This window comes from Theobroma cacao, chromosome 7 (assembly GCF_000208745.1).
Source record: "Theobroma cacao cultivar B97-61/B2 chromosome 7, Criollo_cocoa_genome_V2, whole genome shotgun sequence".
Classification (NCBI taxonomy): domain Eukaryota; kingdom Viridiplantae; phylum Streptophyta; class Magnoliopsida; order Malvales; family Malvaceae; genus Theobroma; species Theobroma cacao.
Window position 1 is genome coordinate 8,404,764 of NC_030856.1, and position 26,856 is coordinate 8,431,619.

The following is a 26,856-nucleotide window of genomic DNA, read 5'->3' on the forward strand; positions in this document are numbered from 1 at the left end:
CTACAACTAGCATTTCACCGGTAAACTCCTACTTATTTGCTTGGCGGGCAAGCAACTAACTCCCTTCTCTTTATAACTACCACTGAGTTCCAGTTCTTGTTCAGTTGTTCTGATAGTTCAAAAGAAAACCTTTCCTCTCAGCAATTTTTCTCCAATGGCTTCCTCCACTTACCGTTGCAGGGACCTGCAACACATTGTTTATCAGCCTCGGGCTGATCCTGAAATCTCTTACCCCGCTCTCGGTTTCCTTCAAATTGAATTAACCGTCACCCTTCAACTCCAACGCAGGCTCCACTATTGCGTAACCGATCAGTTCATCGATCTTGACGACCAACCCCCTATATTCTCCCAAGAAACCATTCGTTTTGATCTCCGTGCTTTGGATAGCTATGATCGGACTTTCCGAATCCTTGCTCCCATGCTAGTGCGACTCAGAATCAACCCCAACCCCCAGTTCATTGATGAAATCATCCGACAAGGACTAAGCATCGGAACCTCGGAGTCCAATAAGGGACGTGAAGTCTTTCCTTTGCAAGCAGATCTATGGGGAACGTCTGTGGAACACGTACCGGACGAGGAAGAGGAGGATTTGACTGAAAGAGCTCTGGAAGAATCCGCATCGGAGTTTGAAACAAGCAACTATAACATGGTTCCAGCCAAGGAGTCATCGGTGAAGAAGATGCTGAAGAGAGTGCGAGTGGAACCTGCAAAGCGTGGTAAAAAACAGGAAAAAACTATCAAGAAAAGGCGTTTGGAAGCTGAAAACTGTGTTATTTGTTTGGAGGAACTCAAGGTTGGATCAGATGCTTTTCAGATGCCATGTTCCCATACTTTTCATGGCGAATGCATTAAAAAGTGGTTGAAGCAAAGCCACTATTGCCCTGTTTGCCGGTTTGAGATGCCCACAGAGTGAAGTGTTTTGCCTTTTTTGTTTTTCTTGATAAACCTCTTCTACTTTTGGTAACTTGTAAATTGCTTTTGAAGAGGTTTTTTCTTTTCACTAGTTTTAGTTATTTTGTTTCTGTAACAATCCATGGCTTAATGAACTTAAGCTTTCTGTACATGGTGGAAGTCTGCAATACATGGAAAGAATATATTATTTTCTTCTTTTTATTAGTTTTTTGTGTTTGCTTTTCAGTTATTTTAATTGTTCTATTTAGTTTTGATCTGGTTTTGGTATATTTCTTTTACTTCTCTGATGTATTACCAGGTGTTAGCTTCCTCCAGTCTGTGTACTTCTACGTTTTGTTTGATCTAACCCTACATTTGAATGTAAAAAATATTTGCCTGTCCGATGACACTCCAATTTATTGTTTGGGTTTGCAAATACTGAAATATATGCTTAATTTAGATCCTGATTTCCTGTATGTATAGTTGCAATACAGAATAGATTTGGTTCCCAAGTTTTTTACATATATAAAAATAGGGAATTTCTTTCATTTTTATTTTTACTTGATATTTCAATAAAGTGGACAACAATGTTGCATCCACTTTGTGTAATCATGATACGATTGTATCCATTTCCATCTATAGAGTGATAATGCAATGAAAAATGTGAAGAGCTTTTCAGCGTTCCCTTCGTTGATGTCATTTCGTGTTGGATGCAAGAAATAATGTTTGGGATTGAGGAGCAACTTAGAGCTTGAAGCTGTTTTACCGTGTCATTGACTTGTCTGAACTTTGTTTAAGATGTCTAGTGTCATGTTTAACAGACTGCTAGGTCGTTTCCAGCAGAGAGAAATTGTTGGATCCAGGTGTCCCATGTGCAATCTGAGATGTGGGAACCTTTTCCTAGCTAGTTTTAGATACCCTTCTCCGGTTTTGGATAACAGATTTTCACCGCTGCTTTCAGTCTCCCTGTGAGTGGATGATTATAACACAAAGGCAATTGGATGTCGATATCCTTGTAACTGGTCACACCCATCAGTTCAAAGCATATCATAGGGACGCTGACAAGGTCTCAATTTCTGTTGTAATAGCTAACAGGTGGAATGCCATCAGAGGATTAAGTATCGTGAAATATGCAGTTGCATCGATTCACTATGAATAAAATGGCTAACATCTTTCAGGTAGTGAGAAACAATATGATGATCTTATTTCTTTCTGTAATGTAATAAGTAGTTCTTTCTGCAGTTTTCTTATGCATTCATTTTTTCCATGAGAATTGCTATGCTGTATATAATTGACAGAGATGAAATCAACTGGCAAAGTTTGTCTACAATATTTGCAGCTAGTGGACGTTCTTACTATGGTGTGCTTCTGTTCCCATGAGGTGATTTTGTTGATAGCTGCAGGAGTGATAAAGGTCTCACACCCTGAATGCTTTCTCATTCCATATTGTAAATTCATTGACAATAAAGTAACTGGTGCAGAGTTGGCATATAGCTTTCAAGCAACAAGAACACTCTAACAATTGATACACAGCATGTACTTTGACCTCTTGAGACCTTGACTATGGTGATTGCTCGGTTAAACTACTGTTCTTATTGTGAATGGAAGGTAAGTCTAGATTGAAGGAAAGCTATGTATATTGGTTGTGAAGATAATCGTCATTGCTGACTGACAAATTTTCCTTTTTGTTAAATTTCCAAGGGCATACAGTTTGTAGAACAACGGGTTTAATGTTGTTTATAAACCTCTGACAGTATTATTTCCCAAGTTTTTTCCTGTTTCAGCTTTCAGCAAACTTTGGAAAATGGAGACAAGTTAATCTCTGTATCTAAGTAGCCTTACCACATTTTACTTTAGTCTTTCTTCTTCTTCTTCTTCTTTTTTTTCTGACTATCATTTTAACTGTTAAGAATTCCTTTTGGTTCTATCCAATTATATTTATTTTTGAAAAGATTTTTATTCCTGTTTATGCTATTGGGCTTCGTTTCATTATCAATGGTGTTACAAAAGTTTCTAGAAAGAACATCTATGCTATCTTGAGTATCCTTTGGTTTTTGGTTTTACGTGCTTGCGGTTGTGAGTGAGTACCAAATGATGTCTATGTTGACGCTGGACGATGAAATAGGGTGGTGACACATTGAAGGTCAGCTGCTGTAATTATCTGATGTGGATCATAGGTCGCCCTTCTGTGCATTTGTGCAGATTGTAGTTAATAGGTTTCGCCATAGTTGTATCTTATGTAGATATGTCATGAATTGCTTATCAAGAGCACCAGACCATAGTGGCCTTGTCTAATTACAGAACTGAGAAGGCATTAATATACAAAGCACCTTGTATACTTCCCTTTGTGCAAGCAAGTTCATTAAGTCTACCAGATATAATTTCATTAGCTCTATTTCATATTTTTTCTTGTTATTTGGCCTGAATTTAACCCTTTTGCAAGTGCCTGAGACTGTAAGTAAAGTTATTCTTGTACATGCTTTTTATGAACAGGAGTTCAAATATTGCTGCTGTGTTAGCTCAAACTTGTTCAAATATTTTGCTCCTTTACATGCTTGCATGTGGATGTTTGTTTTGAAGCCAAATTTTGTACTTTGCATGAGCCCTTTGTTTTCTTTTTTAAGTCTAATTCCTTAATTTTCAATTGGGAGGTTATGACAAAATCTATTATTATCTAGTCACAATTGCAAACTAGGGAATGAAGGATGGGGATAATAGGGTCCACTTTCACCTTTTTAGCCAAAAACAGGGTTCACTTTAAAATGCTAATTAATTGACATTTAATGGAATAAAGAGTAATATATTTACTACTGCACAAAATGCCAATGCCATTAAAGTAACCATAAAAATTTATTATCAACCAATCATCCAGGTAGCTTTCTGCAAATCACACGGCCATGAATTGCCTTCCACCAAACCACTACCAAGGCCACATTCACATGACAAAAATGCTTAAGCATTTATGGAGAAAGCTGCCAAATTTGATGATTAAAACCACCTTGTTTTCAACGCCTAGGACCCCAGAATTCCCTCCTTAAGGAGGTACTCATTTAACCACTCCCCACCTCACAAACTCACCTTTTATTCCCCTCATTTTATGTCCTCTAGCATACCAGAAAAAATATGTCATCTTCTTCACATCCTATTGTCCTCACCAGCTCCCCTGATGGTCCCATTACTGCCTTTGATTCTGCCTCAGGTATCCCTCTATGTCACTTCTCCGGCAGCAGGTCACCTTGCCATGGCCTTGTCCTTGTTGGAAGTTCATTCATTGCTGCATCTCATGTATCTTCAGAGACGGCTTCGGGCTCTATTCATCTCTACAATTGGTGGTCATCAACAGCCTTGCATAATTTTCCTGTTCCTGAACCCGTTGCACCATTAGCAGCTAGCCCTGATGGCTTGTATTTATTTGCTGGTGGTCTTTCGGGTTGTATATATGCTCTATCTGTTCCTTCAGGGGATATACTTAGATCATATTCTGCACATAGCAAGCCTGTTTCTTGCCTCAGAATAGGTGAAGATGGGTCACTTCTCATATCAGGTGGTGATGATGGTACCATTTCTTTTGTTCCAATCTTTCAACTTGTTGAGGCATCGCCTGATCAGGACTCCAGAGACTTGATGATGCAGGGATTTGTTGCGCATGATGGTTCAGTGACAGAAATAGCACAGTGCAACTCTAGTATAATATCATGCTCGATGGATTGCACAATTAAGTTTTGGGGACAGTTGGATGGAACAAACTTGAGAACAGTGACATTCCCATGTGCAGTTATGGGGGTAGCATTGGATCAAATGAAGAGAGAATTCTTTGCTGCAGGTTCTGATGGATTCATCTATAAGGGGTCACTAAATGTTGGAAGCAAAAAGCACGTGAATCGAGGCCGCGAATTCATCACCTGGCCTCAAAAGCATGACGGTGGGATTGTATCTTTAGTGATGACGAGTGAAGGGAAGAATTTGGTATCTGCTTCAGAAGATGGGCAAGTGTATATATGGGAAATTGAAACAGGACAGGTTATTATGGGGCTTGGCAATGATATGGGATCCATTAGTGACATGGTGGTGGCTAATGGTATGGGGCAAGGCTTGAAAGTTGGTAAAAGGGCCAACAACTCCTGTGATGAATATGGTGGATTAAACGGGGTCGAGCTGAGCAGGTCATTGAAGGACACATTAGACTTGGAAGATGTGTTAAAGGTGGCTGCAAAGGACAGGACCAGAGCCATCGATATGCTTGAGTCTGCAATTTCAATGTATGAAAGGCTCTTAGAGCTCATTCTCAAGGAAGCCAAGAGAGGTCCTGGCAGCAACAGTGAAATAGAAAAGCATGGACTGTAAACTTTCACTCTATGCCATGTAAAACAAATTGAGATATTGCTTCTAAATTTCTCTATGCGAAAGCAAAATGAAGACAAATGAAGTAGTTCAAATATTCCTTTCCTCTCTTTTTGTTCGTTTGGTATGTTTGTTTCTTTGTGATCTGCAGCTGCTTTTTGCGTGTTGGAACCTGCAAGTGCTGCATGGTTATGTTACAATTCTATAAATAAAAGTGTCAACTAAAACGATAAATAGAATGTGGAGAGACGTTAGGGAAATTAGAATTAAACATATACCTAACTAAAGAGAGAGAGAGAATGAAGTACAAGGAAAATGTAAAGAGTACAGACAAAAGAAGAGTCTATGTTGGGAGCAACATTCACATTTTGCTTGTGCATCCCTGTTTCTCTCCCTTCGAGCTGATCGTGTCAATCAGGACAAGGGTTCCTGTTTGATCTGCAATTGAGCTACAATTTCATTCTGCTTTGATTAATTGAATATAAGACACCTTCCAAAGCCATCTGGTTGACCCTGTCTGTCATGTCTAACATTCATTGTCAGAATACAAGAAGCTGTTAGGAGCATCTGATTTCCTCCGAACTTAGGAGCTCACTTATTGTGGCTTGCTTGGAATGGCTGGCACAAGGCAGTAGGATAGTTGATCATGAGGTTCATCATCTAAGTTACGAATAACAAGGATCCAGTCGCCATATCTGTATCCAAAACGTGTGGACATGGGTACATTAGGCTCCCTGTAACATAGTTCATCATCAGTCCTTTGTATAAAAAATGCTTCAGTAAGCGACAGTGCAATCTGAGGGTTGCTTATATATAAAGTGGGCATAAGAGTTGTCTCCATACATTATCATATGCTTAAACTGATGAACCATGGTTGCTTGTTTGCTTAAATTGATCATGGGAAATTCCTCAAAATAATCTGAATATTTTTTATATAAAAACTTATTCGACTCAAAATTCATTCAAGTAAGTTGAACTCGATTTAATTCTAAAAACTAACGACTCAAACCCAACTTAACTTGAATTCAAATCTATTTGAAATCAAATTAAATCCTTACAACTTCACTTTCATAAAGTCTATATATGAGTTAATTTTGATTTTTAATAAGAAAAAATTATGGCATATGTTCTTTGTTTTGTTGCTTATTATTAGATCATAATTAAACTTTTTAGTCAAATGTTGGTGGTCTATCACCTCATTATTTTTTTAATTTTATTTTTGAAAATGAAATTTATTGATTAATCAAACGTGGAATACAGACTCCCATCATGTCATTCAAGAGTAAAGAGGACACTTACACCTTTTCTGGTGGAGAGTCATACAAAGTAATATCAGAATTTAACTCAAATCCCAGATTAGCCATAAAATCAGCAATTTTGTTCCCTTCCCTATACATGCGACTTATACTAATCTCCCAATGCCTATTAACAAGCCTTTAGTTGCTCTAATTACATCTAGATTAGAGCAAGGATGAGCAGAAAAAAAGCTGATCGCTTGAACCACTGCCTTATTATCAATTTGTAATTTAACTTTGCGAAAGCCTCACTCCCAAGCCAGTTGGAGACCTTTGTAGACCCTCCACAACTCCGCACGATAGGCTGAAGTTATATCTAACTTGCATACATATCCCACTAGCCAAGTATCATGTGTGTCTCTCAGAACTCCTCCAGCAGAAGTAGTCCCTACTGCACTCTTGTACGCCCTATCCGAATTCATTGCTATCCATTCTTCTGGCGGTGGTGTCCATCCCACTAGGATCTCCTCTTGTCGACTCAAACCCCCAGTTAGCAAGGGAAGGGTTGTCCATGTGTTATGAGTATCCACAGCCATGCTTTTGATTATACTCAATTGGCTTTCAATGGAGAGTTCACAACCTTTTAACATAAACAAGTTTTGCCATTTCCAAATATACCAGCAAACTATACCAAAAACAATGTTCCAAGGGACATCGAAGGTATAGAGATACTTAAGATTAAGGTTCTTACACAACCAATCAATCAGTGGTGCTTGGAAGAATTGATTAATACCAATTTGAGGCAATATACGCCTCCAAAGAGCCTCTACTACAAGGCAATCTCTAAGCAAGTGGAGACATGTTTCCTCAACACCATGATAATGAGGACATGACGCATCTGACGAAAGCCTACGTCTAACTCTTTCTACATTTGTCAAGATGTGTTTGTGCAGATAAAGAAATAGGAAAAAGCATATTCTTTTGGGACCTTTCCAATCCTAAGCCAAGTTCCACATTTTTTTGTTCTCTACTTGACTAGAATTAGCAGGACTCCTTAATTGCTCATATGTTAAGGAAATAGTAAAATATCCAAAAGGAGAAAGAGCCCAATAAGGCATATCTGGTGAGGCCGATAAGGTGGGGGGAATAATGTAAAGGATTTGATTCACCACTTCGGCTGGTAGGGTAGCTGCTAACCTCTCCTTATCCCAAACTCCATTAGGCATGATATAATCCCTTACCGGTGCACTTGGATTTAACATGAAACCCGTATCTGCTACAAAATTAATCAATGGCACTTCATTTACCCAAAATCAGTCCAGAAATTAACGAGAGCACTATCCCCAATTGACCATCTCACATGTTTGATGAATTCACCCCATAACCTACTAATTGATCTCCATACATTTGAACACCCACGGAGCATAGGATCATATAAGTAACCTGCTCTATTAAAATTATATTTGTTCACAAGAACCCTTACCCAAAGTGCATCAGGTTTAGAAAGTAGTCCTCAACATAATTTTAGAATAAAAGCGTCATTCATCAAAGATAATATTCGAATGCTCATCCCTCCTTGTGACTTAGGTTTACAAAGTGTATTCCACCTCAACAAGTTTACCTTCCTGTCTTGACTTTCACCATGTCACAGAAAGTTTCTACACAAACACTCAATTTTTTTACAAATTTCTAATGGGATAGAAATTGTTTGCATTGTGTATAGTGGAATACTCGAAAGTACTGATTTGACAAGAGTTAAACAGCCTGCATAAGATAAGGATGATGCCTTCCATCCACTCAGTCTGCTTTTAGCTTTATCAACAAGATACTTATAGATGCCAACACTCTTCCTACCTTTCAATAAAGGGACTCCAAGATAATTGCCCACATTTTTAGAATAAGAAAAGCTAGAACAAGCCACTAGTGGATTTAATTACCTCTCTAGATACATTCTATGAACAAAAGAAAGTTGATTTTGCAATGCTCACCTTCGATTTTGAATAGGCACAAAAATCATCCAAAACGTCTTTTATTACTTCCATTTGGACTTCCAAGGCTTCCACGAAAAGTATGAGGACGTCAGCAAAAAAAAGTGAGATAAGGCTAGCCCCTGTCTACTCAAACTAATCTATTTCCACACTTTTTAATCGACAACTTGCCTGATACCATGAGCCAGTCATTCTATGCATAGCACAAACAAATAGAGGGTTAATGGATCTCCTTGTTGCACTCCTCTCGAAATGGAGAATTTATCCAAGTGCCTCCCATTCCATAATATTTGAGAACTACTATTGTTCCAACTCTTAATTAGAATATCAATAATGGTGCTTGGGATTTTAGCTTCCACGAATGAATCATGGATGAATTCCCACCTCAATCTGTCGTAGGCCTTCTCCAAATCAATCTTAATCATCATCCATCCCCTCCGTCCCTTTTTTTTTTTGAAAAGAGTGCACTACCTCCTGAGTAACAATTATATTGTCAACGATATGTCTCCCAGGAAAACAACTAGCTTGCGATTCATCTATCAATAAGCTCATATACGATTTTAATCTATTGGTTACCACATTCATTAAAACTTTGAAAGTAACTGGCAATAAGCTAATAAGTTTGAACTATGAGATATGCTTAGGAGCCCCAGTTTTGGGTATCAAAACAATAAAAGGAATTACACATATTATGACCAATCTCTGCGCCATTGAAAACACCCTGTATATATTCCACTAGTTTTTGTCCCACCACCTTCCACTGTGATTGAAAAAATAAAGCAGGAAAACCATCCAAACATGGTGCTTTAAGGGGTTTCATCTCGAACAACGTTTCTCTAACTTCCTCTTTATCAACCGAATGTCTAATAAATTCATGAGCTTCCTTAGGTAAAATAGGAAATTTATTCCGAATAGGGTATGGTGGGAGATCATTGGCTTCCTTAGAATATAAACTTTGAAAAAAAAATCCACAACATGCAACTGTAACTGCCTTTTATCATCACACCATTCATCATTTAAGATCTTGAGACGTAAAATTTTTAGCTTGCAGCTTTTTTTTCTTCACTCGAAGATGAAAGTATCTTGTATTACAGTCGGCAAACTTCAACCAGTCTACCTTAGATTTTTGAAACCAAAACGCTTCCTTTTGCTTTAGCACAGTTTCATATTCCAAACGTAAACCAAACTCCAACTTTATCAGGTAACTATAAGATCTCAATTCAAGTGCTTTCTCAACCCCACTTAATCTTGCTAATAGTCTCTTTTTTCTATAAAAAAATGTTACCAAAAACCTGTCTACTCCATTGCCTTGCTTTTTCAGAAAAATTCACCAATGCGACATGAATGTTACTTGAATTGTCCCATGCTTACTTCACAAACTCATCAAAGCCCTCATGTATCAACCACTCTACTTGAAATCTAAAGTTTTGTGTCCTGTTTTCAACTCGGGCATCTCTTGTTAAAATTAATAGTGTTCTGTGATCTGAACCTACCCTTGGCAGATGATGAATGACCGCATCACTAAAAGCTAACCACCACTACATATTACACACTGCTTTATCGATTCCCTCAGAAACTGTACCTCTTCGGCAAGTAAATTTAGGACCTTTAGAGCCAAGGTCCATTAGTTCAAATTCATTTACCAGATTTTAAAAGTACAAGCAAGGCAGACTACCCCTTACAAAGCCTTTAGACTTTTCATGTGAAAATAAGAATGAGTTAAAGTCACTAGTTATCAACCATGGTTTTGAAACAAACCTGGCAAACGTCATAAGTTCCTCCCACAAACTGTTCCTAATATACGAGTTCGGATGACCATAAACAGCAGATAAGTTCCAAAAGTTTCCCATTGGATGTTCAACTATAATATGAATACACTAAGCATGATTCCCAATCACCTCTATTTTAACAGCCTCTTGCCAAAGTATCTAGATACCACCCGAAAGGCCAGTAGATTCCACTCTATGTGATCGTTCAAAACCCGTTGAATTAATCACTCTTTTTGCATGAAACCCATTGATCCTTGGTTCCACTATAACGACCATGGAGCAGTTATTTTGTTTCACAAACTCTCTCAGCAAATTGACAAAACTATTATCGCCAGCACCCTAACAATTCCACACCAAAAAATTAAAAGACATAGATAGGAAATTAAGTGTGCGGACCTTAAGTAGGCCATTAATTCACCTTCATGTCTTCACCTAATGTGGTTGAAGACTTGTCAAGATCATTAGGTACAATAGGTTACTTTATTGCCTCCACCACAGCATCTTCGAAAGCTAAATTAAGTCCACTATCTTCTAATAAAATGGATATTGCATTTGAATGCATTGTAGTAATTATGGGTTTAGCTCTAGCCTATTTTTTAATCGACATATCTTGCAATCATGTTAATATCTTCTTATCAGTAGTTTTAAAATTCTTTTCATCAATTGCAACCCCTCCAATTTTTGCATTTCGAGTTGTCAACTTACGTGTATGAAGACCATCTTCCACCTTATTATCCACCATTGTTGCAACAATATGTTTGTTTGGATCAAGTATGATCCTTTGAGGCAATATGTCTCTGTTTTTATTGACATCGTTTAAATCTGCTTCAGTACCTTTTATCACTAGGGAAGAAACTCACTTGCTTATCAAAACATCCATGGACGAAGACTTTTTTTCTACTTCTTTTCCCTCCAATGCCCTCACATACAAACCATTATCCGCTTGGGTCACAACACGGTTCTCATTTCCTTTATTTACCTGTCCTGCCTTGTCCTCTGTTCTATGACTTGTATTTCTCAATTAATCTGTCATATTCACCTTCTTGTTGAAAAATTCAATCTTTTCTTTTCCACCTAAATTATGCTTTAACGTTTGTCTCCCTGTTGCTATGCTCTAATCGGGAACAGCATCCTCTTCCACCTTATCTTCTAGAATCATAAAATGCAACCATTGAGTTTTTTGCTTGCCACCATTCTTTTCCCATAGTTGATACTGCCTGCCCTTTTCATACTTGTTTTTTCTTGTTGATATCAACATCTAAGGATCGAAAAGAGATGGTTTCAATTGTGCAGTGTCACCTTTTTTCGGGCTATGAACTGTTGCTGGTTGTTCACTGTTCTGTTGAGGACAAACCTCTTGAACATGTCCATAGATACCACAATGGAAACAAACCCTTGGTAAACCCTCATATTCCACCTGTTGCAGACGTCCATTAAGAAAGAACCTTAGGCATAACAGTTTTGAGAGATCAAGTTCAACAAGAATACAAGCAAAATTTCCCCCATTTTTTGAACATTTGTATTATAATCTATCTTTATCAATTTACCAAAGATAGTTGAAATCCTACTCAAAATAGATTTATGGTAGAAATGTAATGGCATTCTAGGGAATCTAATCTAAGCTACAATCACTATCAAATCTTGTGTCTCTCTGTAGCAAGAAGGAGACCAAGGTCTCACAATCAAGTATTGTCCCTGCACCATCCATGGCCCATCCAACAATGCCTTAAGATAATCCTCTTCCAAGGAGAAATTAACCAGATAGTTCTCTTCATCAAGGTCAACCACTTTGTATTTACCTTTGGGCGACCATAAGGAAATAATCCTATCACAAAGCACCTTGTAAGAAATAGGACGGCCTAAAAGGAATACCACAATTAATCTACACAATTTTCTAGCAAGCTCCTGTTGTTTTCAATCTGAGATATCAAGGGAAGGTTCACCCTTACGAGTCCCAAATGTGTAATCTGCATCAAAATCCCGCTCAATCTCTGATGGCTCACTACTAGAATCTTCCATATTGGTGTCTTCCAATCCGATCTCACCATCTGAATCCCTATTGTCCTATAAAAATAAGTCTTCGCCTTCAAATGACATTAAGACATCCCAGAAGGAAGGATTATAGTGGATCCCTGCTTGATCCCTTCTTGACCATCCTTTTGATTCTGACCTTTTTTCCTGCTCCGATCATCAAGAATCGAAGGGGAAGAAACCTTGGAAAGTAAATCTTCGGTGGCTGCTTGCATTTCTTTTTTTTATGTCTTGGAAGTATAATTAAATGAAATGATAAACAAGCCATTTAATTTCATTATTTTTTAAATTTATTATTACTTTTTGATAAATTATTTAATAAGAGCATATTCTATCACATATATAAATAATATGATTTTTTAAATATTATGCTTCCTTATTGTTAATTACTTTGAAAAATGTACATTAAATTCAATTTATTGAGCTATTCAAAATTTATTAGTATTTCTTATATTTTATGAGGTCTAAAATAAATTTAAATTATTATCATAAGAGATATTATTTTTCAAATAAATACCATAACATCATCATTTAATATTTTTGAGAGCATATAATATGAAAAATATAATTGTATTTTTTTATAAGTGAAAAAGATATAATTGTATTAATAACTTATTTTGTGTGTAAACAAATATACACACAAAATATGTTTTAAATTCATATTTTAGTTATTTCATCTTTTATAGAATCTATATGAAAAAGCTATATTTTATTGAATTGCTTAGATTTCATTAATTGCTTGTTTTAGTTTTTCTTAATGAGACTTCTAAAAAAAATCAATTAATGTCCTAAAATATTGATTATTCACTCATAGTTATCAAATAAATATTTTAAATCTGTCATCACCTTATGAGATGTAAAGTTAATCATTCAAATAGATTAGATAATAATAAAAAACACCTGAAAGATAACAAATAAATATAATGACAAAAGTAGTCATTCAAATTTAATAGCAAAAAAAAATAGATAATAAGAAAATCAACATTTACGAGGAAAAAACAATCATTTAATATAGTTAATTAAAATATATAAAGTAATATTTTGTTATGTTACTTACTATTATATATTATATAATAAACAATTCTTTTATATTTTCTTATTAAGTTAAATTGAGATTATTTGAAATGGAATTTTCTAAGGAGTGTATGTACCTACAACACGTGCCCTTGTTGGCACAACACATTTTGCATGTTTGAATATATTTGCTTTCTTAACAAATGGCACAAATAGATTAAATCACATGTTGATGGATGATCTTCAAATATTCTACCACTTGTTATTTTGTATCTATCTAATCACCTCATTATAATAGAGTTTTTCTATCCCTATAAATAACCACGTTCAATAGTTTTGGTAGTCTAACTATTTTTCCCTTCAAAATCTTAATCTTATCATTTGCTTTTTTTAATTTCACTTTGGTTTTTTAATCAATATTATTTTCTATTTATGATAAAGATATTCTAAGGCTAGTTATGGATGAATTTTACCTAATTTTATTATTCGCCTATCTAATTAGTTCTTGAAACTCCAAAATATCTTTTAATCAAAACATAATTTAGGGAGAGTGAATAACTATTACAACTTTTAAACTACGAAAATAACATCAAAATCCAATCATAAGTTTTAACAAAAATAATATATAATATCTAGATGAGTTATTTTGATAAAGAATACATGTTATATTTTTGTTTGAAGATTGGATATCTAAGAAAATCTTAATATTAATAGTTGATCAATTCAAAATGTGATTTCACATTATCTTTCTCAGTCGACACACTATTATTCTTCATATCACAATCATTTGCAGTTGTTATCATTACAAATATTATTCTTTAAGATTGTGGAAATTGGTTGTTGTATCACGATTGTAAAATAAAGTATTTAAAGAAGAATATTTTGAAATTGAGAACACATGTCATATTTTGATTGAGGACAACAAGGGAAATTCTGAACTTGAGAGCAGAATATTAAACATGCCTAACTCATTGTTTTCATAATCCTTTCTGCTATTGAAAAGGTAACTAGGTAAATGAAAAGGTTAAGGATTCTTTGTCAAAATCAGCAGTGTAAACATATTTTTATACAACAACTAAATGAAATGAAAAGGTTAAGGGTTGTTTGTCAAAGTCAACACTATAAACATCTTTCTCTACGACTTTCTATCCTATAAGACAATTTCATTAATCACCCTTAGCAAAGCTGGGGATTAACACAAATTTAGTCGAATTCTACAACTTTATCATCATTCTATCAGAATGAAACAATCAAATGACAATGAGAAAATATGATAAGGTTTTGCTCCCTCTAAAGTTATGATTGTTTTGAAGAAAAACGAAAGCAGTACAAAGCATATTAACACTAAAAAAGCATATGTGTTGAGCGTGTATATTGAAAAAATAGTTTTTCGAATTTAAAGAAGAACGAAAGCAATTCAACTTGTATTACCACTAAAAGAAGCATATGTGCTTAGCGTGTATATTAGAAAAAATAGTAAACACGTGTTGAGCATTTATTTTATTGAGCTTTTACTATTTTACTTATGGTAATTAGGAAGTTAATTAGTCTATACTAGCTTTTGTTTTATTTTCATTTTTCCCTCTTTTTACAATAAACTTGACTTTACTTTTTGACTAGTGTATATAAGCTAGGTTCTATAATTCATTAATGAAATATATAGAAAATTATTTCACATTTATTCTCTCAAGCTTCCGATACTTCTCACATAGTATCAGAGGGATGTTACAATATAGGAATTCATCAATGCAAATCTTCTTCGAATCTATTTGAGGTTTTGCAATAGGTTCAACTCATCAATTAGTTTAATTCTTGTTTATCCTTTGTTTGATCTGTAAATCATATGTTCAATTTTGTAGATCTAGAATTGATAGGAATTTTGTTAATTTTACTTGGAATTTATTTTTCCCTTAGTTGTTTGGAATGTCGATCTGTTAATACTTGATCTCTCCATTGCTAATTGAAGTTTTAATACTTTGCTCATGGCTACGGATTCACAAACCATGGCAAATAACTCATCAAACCCTAGATCTACCACTTCACATATAGAAGATCTACAATCCCCTTTGGATGTTCATCACACTAGTAATCATGGATTAGTGGCAATTAACCCTAAACTTACCTCTAGTAACTACAATGCTTGGAGTACTAGCCTTGGCAATAATGAATAAGGAACAATACCTAAACCAAGTATAACATATCCTTTGTTTAGTTCCTGGACTGTATGCGATAACTTAATAGTGGCATGGTTTTTAAACTCTGTTACACCACCAATTTCATTGACTATTTTCTACATGGATAATGCCTTAGAAATCTGGAATACTCGTAAGCAAAATTTTGCACAACTTGATGACACTCATGTGTGCAATTTACAGTACACTTTAGGCAATATAAATTAAGGAACTAGAACAATGGATTCATATTTCATTAAGTTGAAAGGTATATGGGAGGAATTAAGAAATTTTTGTCCATTACCACACTGTGAATGTGGTAAATGTAATCTAGCTGGCTTCAACAAATACTTGAACCAATATAAAAAAAATATGGTTTTTAGGTTTCTCAATGACCTTAATGAAAGCTTTTCTACATTAAATCCCAAATAATATCAATAAAGCCTCTTCCAAAACTGGATAAAACATATAACATGGTCTTAAGAGAAGAATCTCAAAAAAGCTTATTGATTTATTCAAATCCAGCAATAGTCATCTACTATGATAACTATTACATATAACAAGAAGAAAACTAAGGCAGAATTGATATGTAGTCATTGTGGAAAAAAGGGCCACGTAAATGAGGAGTGTTATTGGTTAATAAGATTTCCTAAAGATTTCAAATTTACAAAAGGTAAGGATAATTTCGAGAAATCAAAATCAGTAGTAAATAGTGTTTTTGCTTGAAATTATTATTCTACAAGAGGTTAAGATCACAATGATGAGCTTATTGGTACAAGTTCCATGTCTCAGATGTCACTCGTTAAGCATCAAATTCAAAAATTGATGACTCTTCTCAATGAAAGTAGCATAAGTAGTGAAGACTGTAGAAACAATTCATCAAACACTCAGCAAGCAAAACCTTATTTAGCCAACTCAGCTTTTGTAGGTATTGTTTCTTGTCATTCTTGTTTCAATACTGCAAATAACCTTCCACCTAAATATAAAAAGGTTAATCAATTCATGATTAAACAAAATTCTTGGGTTATGGATATTGATACTATTGATCATATATCACGCTTTTTAGCTAGTTTTAATTCTGCCAAACTAGTCAAAAAATTGTTATGTTCATCTACCTAACAATGCCAAAGCTATTGTGACTCGTATAGGGATAGTCAAATTGACTTCTTTATTGACTTTTAACAATGTCCTCTGTGCTCATTCCATTTCAATCTTGTATCAGTAACGAAACTTACCGCTTGTCAAAAAGCTTATGCCCTTTTCACTAATAAATTTTGTGTTGTTCAAGATCTCTTTCCATGGAAAGACTATCAAGATGAACAATATCTTTCAAATTTAGTTTTGATAACCTTGTACATTTTCCATTTGAGTCTTCTGTCAATACTTGCAAAATAATGTATAAACAGTTTGACTTGTGTCATTTTAGGTTAGGCCACATACCTTTGAGTAGAATACGTGTCATCCATAAATAATGTCCTAACACTAATTATTCAAAAGACTTAGTTTGCGAAGTCTGTACTTCTGTCAAAATGAAGAAATTACCATTTCTTGTTCATATTAAGAACATAACTTTTACTTTTAAACATGTGCATACAGATGTATAGAGACCTTATGTTCTTCCTACTATGAAAAATCAAAGTTATTTTCTTACTTTGGTGGATGATTTTTTATGTTTTACATGGATTTTCTTGATGAGAAATAAATAAGATGTATCAAGCATATTACCTTCTTTTTATAAATTTGCTAAAAATTAGTTTTCAACTTATATAAAGTGTTTTAGAACAAATCATAAAAGAGAGTTTAATCTTACTGGATTTTATGCAAAACATGGTATTGTTTATCAATTGTCTTATGTAGAAGCATCTCAACAAAATGGAGTTGTTAAGAGGAAGCATCAACATATACTTGTAGTAGCTAAAGTCTTAATGTTCAATCTTCTTTACTTGTTCCTTTTTGGGGAGGAGATATTCTCATTACAACTCACATTATTAATAGAATACCAACTAGAGTCCTTCATGACAAATCACCTTATAAATTACTTTATTCCAAAGCTCTTTTTCATGATCATTTTAAGGTATTCGAATGCTTATATTTTGTGTCTACATTAACACAGAATATGAGGAAATTTGATAGAAGAACAACTAAATGTATATTTTTAGGTTATCCAAGTGACATTAAAGGGTATAAAGTATATGATATTAGTGCAAACAAGTTTCTTGTGTCCAATAATATAGTTTTTCATGAACATATTTTTCCTTTTCAGTCATCACAGCATACCATGGATCATTCTACATATTCATAAGCACTTGGTATGCATGACTTCAATTTTCATATTTCAACTCCTAATATTGTGATTTTGCACCAAATCACCATTCTTCAACTGAGTCATCCTCATTGACACCTATTACATCCTTTGACACTTATTCTCCATCAGAATTTATCAATGAACTTCATCATTCATCTGATCTTATTATTAAAAACAATCTTGCAAAGCCTATTACTGAACCTAATAGTCTTTTTACTGATGTCATTTCATTACCTAGTAAAAGTAGTAGACCTAGACATGCACCAAAATATCTTGAAACTTATCAAACTAACCTTCCTACTACTACTCATTCAATCTTTTCTCATACTATCACTAATTTTCTTTCTTGTCATAAGCTATCTTCTACACATAAAATCTTTACTACTACTTTATCTCAAGTTCATGACTCTAGTACTTATAACCAAGTTGTTAATTACTCTCACTAAAAAGATGCAATGCAATGTGAATTAAAGGCTTTGGAAGATAATGAAACATGGAGTGTTGTGCCTCTACCTTTTGATTATTATACCATAGGTTGTAAATAGGTGTTTATGATTAAATGAATGTAAAGGGTACTGTAGAGAAGTATAAAGCACAATTCGTGGCTAAGGGATATAATCAAAGAGAAGGTTTTGATTATCAAGAAACCTTCAGTCCTACTACTAAGCAAAACACTATTAAAGTTTTTCTAGCATGGCAACTGCAAAGGACCTTTCCTATCTCAATTAGACATTATCAATGCATTCTTGAATGGAGATCTAGAAAAAAAAATAATTTATATAGATTGCCCCCAAGGTTATCTTGTTCAGGGCGAGTATCCACCTGGTTCCAAATTGGTTTGTAAGTTGCGTAAATCTCGTTATGGTCTTAAGCAAGCCTCAAGATAGTGGAATTCAAAATTCATTGCTTTCCAATTGAAGTAAGGTTTCACTCAGTCATTATCAAATTATTTTTGTTTACTATGACAACACCTAGTAGGCAATTCCTTTCATTACTGGTATATGTCAATGAATAGTAGTTGCAACTATTACAACTAAAGCTACAGATCATGTTAAGGAATATTTGAGTTCTCAATTTAAGTTAAAAGATCTATGAGCAATGAAGTAATTCCTTGGACTTCAAATTACAATGAGTCCAGAAGGAATTTCTATTTCTCAAAGGAAATACACATTAGATCTTCTAAGAGATTATGGTATGCTTGGTGCAAAACTTATGACAACTCTTATTGATTATAGTCACAGGTTTAGCGAAATTACAAACAGAAAAGAAGTTGCTTATCCAATAGGATATAAACAATTAGTAGCAAAGCTTTTGTACCTAACATTCACCAAGCCAGACATTTCCTATGATGTTCAAGTATTATCACAGTTCATGGATAGACTAAAGCAAGATCATCTATTAACAGCATATCAAATGCTTAAATATTTAAAGTCAACTCTAAGACAGGGGATACTTATGAAATCATATTCAAATTTGATCATATCTATCTACTTAGACAGTAACTAGGTAAGTTGTTCTAATACGCGTAAACCAATCACAAGATACTATGTTTTTTGGAAGCTCATTAATTAGCTAGACGTCTAAAAAGCAATCAGTCATTGCTCAAAGTTCAACAGAGGTAGAGTATCGATCTATGGCTTCTGCTTGTTGTGACGTCATATGGTTAAGGTATTTGTTCTCTGATTTTGGCATTCATCAAGAGGCAGTAATTAAATTATTTTACGATAATCAATCTGTAATTTTTAATTTTCAAAATTGTATCTTTTATGAGTGCACAAAACATATAAAAATAGAGTGTCATTTTATTAAGAGAAGGTACTTGCAAGCATGATTGATCTTGTGCATTTTTTTTACAAAATGGCAAATCATAGATACGCTTACCAAGGCATTGCAATCAAAACAATATTATAAATTGCTAGGCAAAATGAATATTCATGATATTCATGCTCTGCCATGAACATTAATCTCACGGGGAGTATTATTTTTGAATGAAGTACAGTGGAAATTGGTTGTAAAATCACAATTGCAGAGTAAAGTATTTAAAGAAGAAGGAAAACACATGCAACTCGGATGACCAGTTAAAAAAAGCATATGTGTTGAGCATGTTTATAGAAAAATAGACACGTATTGAGTATTTATTTTACTGAACTTTTACTGTTTTACTTATGGTAATTAAGAAGGAAGTTAGTTTGTAACTAATTTTTGTTTTAGTTTCATTTTTCCTTCCTTTTACAATAGATTTGACTTTTGACTCGTGTTTATGAATCGGGTTTTGTAACTGAATCATTAGTGAAATATGTAGAAAATTCATTCACATTTGTTCTCTTAAGCTTTCGCTACTTCTCACAACACACTTCTCATAGATTCTCATAAAAAGAACATTCTTGTAGCCACCCCTGACTTGTTTCCCCTCAAATCATCATTAGTTTTTTGATTGACTTGAGTTGAAAGGTGTTCCCCTCTACTTTCTCAGACTTGTACATACACCATATTCTTCTGTATTTTTAAGTTTGAAAAATTGAGACTTGAAGAAACATTGATACAGTGATACAAGCTCCGACTCTACTTCTGTTATTTGGACTTAAAGAAGACAACTATCTAGTTGAGCATATTTAAATATAAACTTCAGTATTTTTGAGATATTTATGTTTCTTACCTCTTCAGTTGGGAAATCATGTTTGCAATGGTTACATTTAATTTATTTATACTTTAGTATGAATTGTCTCTTGGTGATTGAAACTTTTCAAGTATTGCAAATGTTACAAAAATAATTATAGTTCCTGCGAGTAACATTTTCAGTGGCATTGGAAGTAATGAAGAGAAATAATGAATTGACTTTGGAAGATTGAAAGATATTTTAGCTATTATGAAATTAGTGAAATGAAAGGATGGATTCATATAATAAAAAAACAAAATGTTATTTGTTTGGTTAAAAGTTATTTTAGATATTATCGTTTTGATTAGCATGATAAAGAAAATAAAAAATGAGTTGGCTAACAAAATAAGAAAATTTAAATGTGATAGAAAGACAATTAAAAATTGTGTAAAATGATACTCTAATAATGTTTTGCACGATTTATTACTAATTTGATTTTATTTAACATTAGTATTGAACAAGGAACCATATAATCTATCATGGTTATTTCATATGAGATATAAAAGTAATTTATGACATAAAAAAAGTTCTTTTTACTTATCTCATGCTAATTAATTTTAGCTTGTTGTTCATTTCCTGAAATCTTTCTTCATATTGTTTGTATTTTTAAAATAATTTAAACTAACCCTTGTAGATATAGCACATTTTACATACAAGTTTTGGTAAAAAAAAAAAACCATTAAACATTCTATAAGCCTTTAATATCTTACTTTTTAGAAAAATTTGTTTATAGTATGTTCTCGTAAAATATTATTACATGATGAACCTTAATTATCTCCTTACTATTAAACGTGTTTTGATATGCTTTCAGGTATTCTCAAGTTGGAAGATAAATTTTTAAAAAAACTGCTCTTTGGTGTGGGCACTAAACAAAGTGTGGTGAATAATTGGGCTAATATGCTTAATCGTAAGGTCGTTAGGCTCCCTACAACTTACCTAGACTACCACGTAGAGCTCTCTAATCTTCAATTAGTATTTGGTAGCCAATTATTTAAAGGCTCGAAAGGAAGCTTGTTACTTGGAAAGCTAAGTCACATTCCATAAGGGAGGCAAGATCACACTTCTACAGTTTGTTTTAAGTAGTCTCTCCTTATTCTACATGTCCCTCCTTCACATGTTGATGAAGGTACGAAACAATATTAAAAAAATTCAACGAAAGTTTTTGTGGGGTGGACCAAACCTTGTTCACAAGCTGCATCATGTTAATTGAGATACAATTTGTGATTATCGAGATTTGGAAAGCTTATGGATATTAGCTTAAAAGACAAAGTCTTGTTGAACAAGTGCTTTAGCGTTTTGGCAATGAATCGGAGGGTACTGAAAAAACAAGAATTGATAAGAACAGTTTCATTCCAAGGCTTGGTAATGACGCTAAGGGCTCAAGTATTTGGAAAAACATTATCAAACCAATTGAAGGGGATGTGAATATAGTAACTTTACCATGAAAGGATTGATGGATATCCCTAGGTAATGGATACTGCATCAACTTTTGGAATGAATAATGGATATAGGGCCTTATTCTCAAGAATGCTTTTCTTAGAATATACACCTTAAGATCAAAAAGGTAGGGAAAATTGCTGACTTTGGGTAATGGAATAATGATGAGTGGTGCTAGTATGTACAACTTAGAAGAGTTGTTTTAGGATGGAAAAAAGGCCAATGGGAGGAGTTTATGAATCTTATTGTTGGGGGGGGTCATTGGGAGAAACTTTCAAGGTAAAGTGATACGAAAAGGTACCTTAAATGGTGAGTACTCTTCTAAGAAATTTTGTAGAACTGTTTTGTACAGAAATTCTACCCATGCTGGACAGTGGAAGTTGATTTGGCCAGGCCTAGCTCTTTTCACAGTGAAAATTTTTTGGTGGCAGCTTGTGCGAGGTTGCCTATCTATTAAAGAAATTCTAGCTAATAGGGGATCATTAGAGAGGAGGTTGTTGTTTGTTTTGTTAGAATTAACTTGCATACTAGGCATATTTATTTAGGATTTTAAATTTGTAGACAACTATTGTTAGTTTTCTTTCTTTACATGTTAGTGGCATTAGTTGTCAGTTCAAATTTCCTGTTCAGTTATTGTTTCTCTCTTTTTTACTTGAGCTTTAAAAAGGCTAAAATGTTTTGATAAATATATCTCTATTAGCTTCTGTTTTGCTGATATTTTTATTCTAAGCCTTTTATCAACTTTATCCTTTCCTTTCTAAATTTGTTCACATGGTATCAGAGCACCTAAAGGTATTAAGGGATCTGTGAAATTTCTTTTTTTCCTTTTACCTTCAAAATGAAGAAAAACCAAGCTCGAACCTTTGAAACCCAAAACCAACAAAAAAATTCAATGGTTTCCTCCAGCTTTAGTTCACCTTCACCACCTGTTTTTACTAGTGAAAACTTTCCATATGGAGTGTTAAAATGAAGGCTTACTTAAGAGCTTTCAATTTTTGGAAAGTTGTGGAAACCAAGAATGAGTCATCGAAGTTAAGGAGAGATCCTACTGCTGCACAAATCAAGCAACATATGAGGAAATTGCTAAAAGATACACGACATTATCTTATATACACTTGGCTCAAGTTGAAATTGGAAATGGGGAATTTTTTAAGATTTGTGGAAGAGGCACAGTTGAAGTGGAAACTGCTAAAGGTATAAAGAAAATTCCTAACATTTTTTATTGACCAAAAGTGAGCAATAACTTGCTTAGTGTTGGGCATTTACTTGAAGAACATTATTCACTTGTACTTAAGGACAATTTATGCACTGTATTTGATCGTAGTGGTAAGAAATTATTCTCTGTTGGCATGAAGAACAAGTGTTTTCCTTTAGATTGAAGGAAATACATCATCAAGCTTACCAATGCTTAACTGATCAGACTGAATTATGGCATAAAAGGCTTGGTCATGTGAACCATGATTCCTTAGAGCGCATGGCATCATCAAATCTGGTTGAAGGTCTTCCTGGCATGATCAAGACAGGACAATTTTGTGATACATGTAAGTATGGGAAACAAACCAAAAAAGCTTTTCCAAAACAGAGCACATGGAAAGCGGCTGACAAGTTGGAGTTAGTGCACTCAGATGTAGGAGGTCCTTTCTCTGAGCAATCATTCAATGGCAGTAAGTACAATCTCACCTTCATTGATGATAAATCTAGATTCAGCTGGGTTTATTTTCTTAAGCAAAAGTCTGAGGTGTTCAATTGCTTTGTTAAGTTCAAAGTGTTTGCTGAAAATCAAGCTAGAAAATCATTTAAGGCACTCAGAATAGACAATGGAGGTGAATATGTCTCTGATGAGTTTGAAAGATACTTGGTTAAGTGTTAAATAAAGCACCAGCTAACAATTCCCTATAATCCACAACAAAATGGAGTAGCTGAAAGAAAGAATAAGACTTTTCTTAAGATGGCTAAATGTTTAGTTTTTGAAAAAAAACTACTAAAAATTTTCTGGGCTTAGGTAGTTAACATTGCCAATGATCTGTTAAATATCATTTACACTAAAGCCCTAACAAATGAGACTCCACATGAGTCATGGTATGGTGTTAAACCATCGGTGAGTAGCTGCAAGGTATTTGGATGTATAGCATTTGCACATATTCCATAATGTAAGATATCAGTGTTTGATGTATAGCATTTTATCTAGAGTTTCCATCCTTCTCAAACTTAGTGAATCAAGTAAGGGCTACTGACTCTTTGATGTAATGAGAAGAAAAGTTTTTACCTGCAGAGATGTGAATTTTGCAAAAAACAAAAGATGGAATTGGATCTCCAAAGAAATTGAGTTGTCAGATGACTTGAGAATTGTTGATGACAGTGAAACTACTTCTGAATTAATAAATGAAGAAGATAAAGATGACTTGCCTGTTCAAGGAACTAGAAGCCTTCAAGAAATATATCAGAGATGTCATGTGGCCATGATTGAATCTTCATCATATGATGAAGCCTTCAAATCTGATGATTGAAGAAAGGCAATGCAAATTGAGCTCGAGATGATAAAAAAGAATAACACGTGGCAACTTGTTCAAAGATCAACCAATCACAAAGTAATTGGGGTCAAGTTGGTCTTTAGGACCAAAGTAAATCCTGATGGCACTATCAATAAGTTGAGGGCTCGATTAGTAGTAAAAGGTTTTGCTTAGGAGTATGGTATTGATTATACTGATACTTTCGCCCCTTTTGCAAGACATGACATTATCATATTATTAGTTGCACTTACAGCTAAAGAAAGGTGGCAAATATGGCACTTAGATGCTAAATCAGCTTTTGTAAATGGCATACTTGAAGAAGATGTTTATATTGAGCAACCACAAGGCTTCACAGAACCTGGAAAAGAAGACATGGTTTGTAAGTAAAACATGGCACTCTATGAAGCTCCTTAAGCTTGGTATGGGGGTATGGGCGAATTGATTCCTACTTGTGCAAAAAGGGTTTCATCCGTAGTGACAATGAACCAAAATTGTACACAAGAGATTTTGGTTTTCAGCAGCAAATTGTAGTCTTTATTTATGTGGATGACATACTTCTTACAAGTCCAAATAGCTCACCTATGGCTAGATTCAAACAAGAAATCATGAAAGAATTTGAGATGACAGATTTGGAGTTGATGACCTATTTTCTTGGATTGAAAATTATTCAATCTGATGAATGGTTTTTTATCCATCAAAGGAAGTATGCTTTCAATCTACTGAAGAAGTTCAGAATGAGTGAATGCAAGCTTGCATCCACTCCATTAGTTGCAAATCTGCAGCTAACAAAAAAAGATGGCTCGGGTGCTGCAGATGCTACATACTACAGAAGTATTATTGGTAGTTTACTCTATTTAATAGCTTCCAGACCTGAAATAATGTTTAATGCTAGCTTAATGTCTAGATTCATGTAATCACCAACCATGAATCATTTCTTTGCAGCAAAAAGGATATTAAGGTACATCAAGGGAAGCATTGATTATGGAATCAAGTTTTCCAAAACTTCAAGCAGTGAACTAAGAGGATATGTTGATAATGGTTGGGCAGGCAATATTGATAACTCAAAGAGCACCTCTGGTTTTGTATTCTCATCTGGAAGTGGAGTTTTTTCATGGCATTCTAAGAAACAGGAGGTGGTGGCACTGTCATCTATAGAAGCTAAGTATATCTCAGCATCATCAGCTGCCAACCAAGCTATATGGTTAAGGAAGATATTGCTTGATTTGGGAAAGCCACAACTAAATCCTACTGTTCTTTAGATTGACAATCAATCAACTATTGCATTAGCCAAAAATCCTATTCAACATGCTCTCATCAAGCACATCAGAGTGAAATATCACTCAATCCGAGAAGCTGTGAAGAACTTGATATTGTAGTTTGCTACTGCTGTTCAAATGAGCAATATACTGATATCATGACTAAGAGTTTGTCAAATGATCAGTTTATATGTATGAGATTTAATTTACGTGTCACCAAATTAAATCTCAAAGAGGTTTGTTAGAATTAACTTGCATACTAGGAATACTTATTTAGGATTTTAAATTTGCAAACAGTTACTGTTAGTTTTTTTTCTGTACATGTTGTTAATGGCATTAGTTGTCAGTTTGTATTTCTTGTTCAATTATGGTTTCTCTCTCTTGTACTTGAGCTTTAAAAAGGCTAAGATATTTTGATGAATATATCTTTATTAGCCTTTGTTTTGCTAATATTTTTATTCTAAGCCTTTTATCAACTTTATCCTTATTCTAAGGCCTATTATTCTCACTATTGATAACCACCATTAGCCGCCACCGGTTTCAAGTGCTACTAATATTGTGTTTTGTCGATTGTTTTCTATTTGTTGCTATTGTGGTTCGATTTGCTGCTCTTGCTGCTGGTTTGGCTTCCCTCTCTGGATGTTCCAGATTTGGATATTACGCCGCCCCTGGTGCAGGTACTAACCTCTGGTGCCTTTGTTTTGCAGTTGTTCTTGAGCTGATTGGTGGGTATGATGACTTGTCTTACCTTTTACTCATTTTTGTTTATTGACTTGGTTTATAGCCGTTTGGTTGTCTTTTTGTATGATGGTTAGCCTTGCCTTTTGCCCACTTTTGTATGTTTATATATATATATATAGGGGTTGGGATGTTGTGTTCAGGTTTATTATGCTAGTTGCTATGGGATGATGCTTTTATTATCTGTTTATGTGAACATTTTTGTTCTCTAAATGTGATCCCATAAGCAACTAGCTTTTTGTACTTCTCCTGTAGCCGTGCTGGTATTTTTTCTAACCAGATAGGGGCTGTCAATTGTAAAGTTCTTATACAATGAGTCTTATACTGTCTTTCAACAAAAATTATTATATGATGAACACTATCATCGTAATAATAAACCCATGCATAATTACAATTATTTTGTGTCAGCATGAGCTATATGTGTGGTATAATTATTAATTTTAAAAATATCTCAAAGAAAATATTTCTTTATTTAATTATATATATATATACGAGTCAATTAAATAAAAAAATC

The 26,856-nt window shown here is 34.2% G+C and overlaps 2 protein-coding genes across 2 annotated transcripts; both read left to right on the plus strand.

Annotated features, from left to right (window-relative positions):
- On the plus strand, positions 44-913 carry LOC18594386 (E3 ubiquitin-protein ligase RDUF2). Its single transcript, XM_007021913.2, has one exon. It carries the CDS (start codon positions 155-157, stop codon positions 911-913), a length of 759 nt encoding a protein of 252 aa, XP_007021975.1. The 5' UTR covers positions 44-154.
- Positions 4,015-5,322, plus strand: LOC18594387 (protein ROOT INITIATION DEFECTIVE 3). The gene has a single exon (XM_007021914.2). The coding sequence runs from the start codon at positions 4,015-4,017 to the stop codon at positions 5,233-5,235; it is 1,221 nt and encodes a 406-aa protein (XP_007021976.1). The 3' UTR covers positions 5,236-5,322.

What these genes read in the sequence shown, in the direction of transcription:
- LOC18594386 (XM_007021913.2), top strand. Translation starts at nt 155, where the DNA reads ATGGCTTCCTCCACTTACCGTTGCAGGGACCTGCAACACATTGTTTAT.
- LOC18594387 (XM_007021914.2), top strand. Translation starts at nt 4,015, where the DNA reads ATGTCATCTTCTTCACATCCTATTGTCCTCACCAGCTCCCCTGATGGT.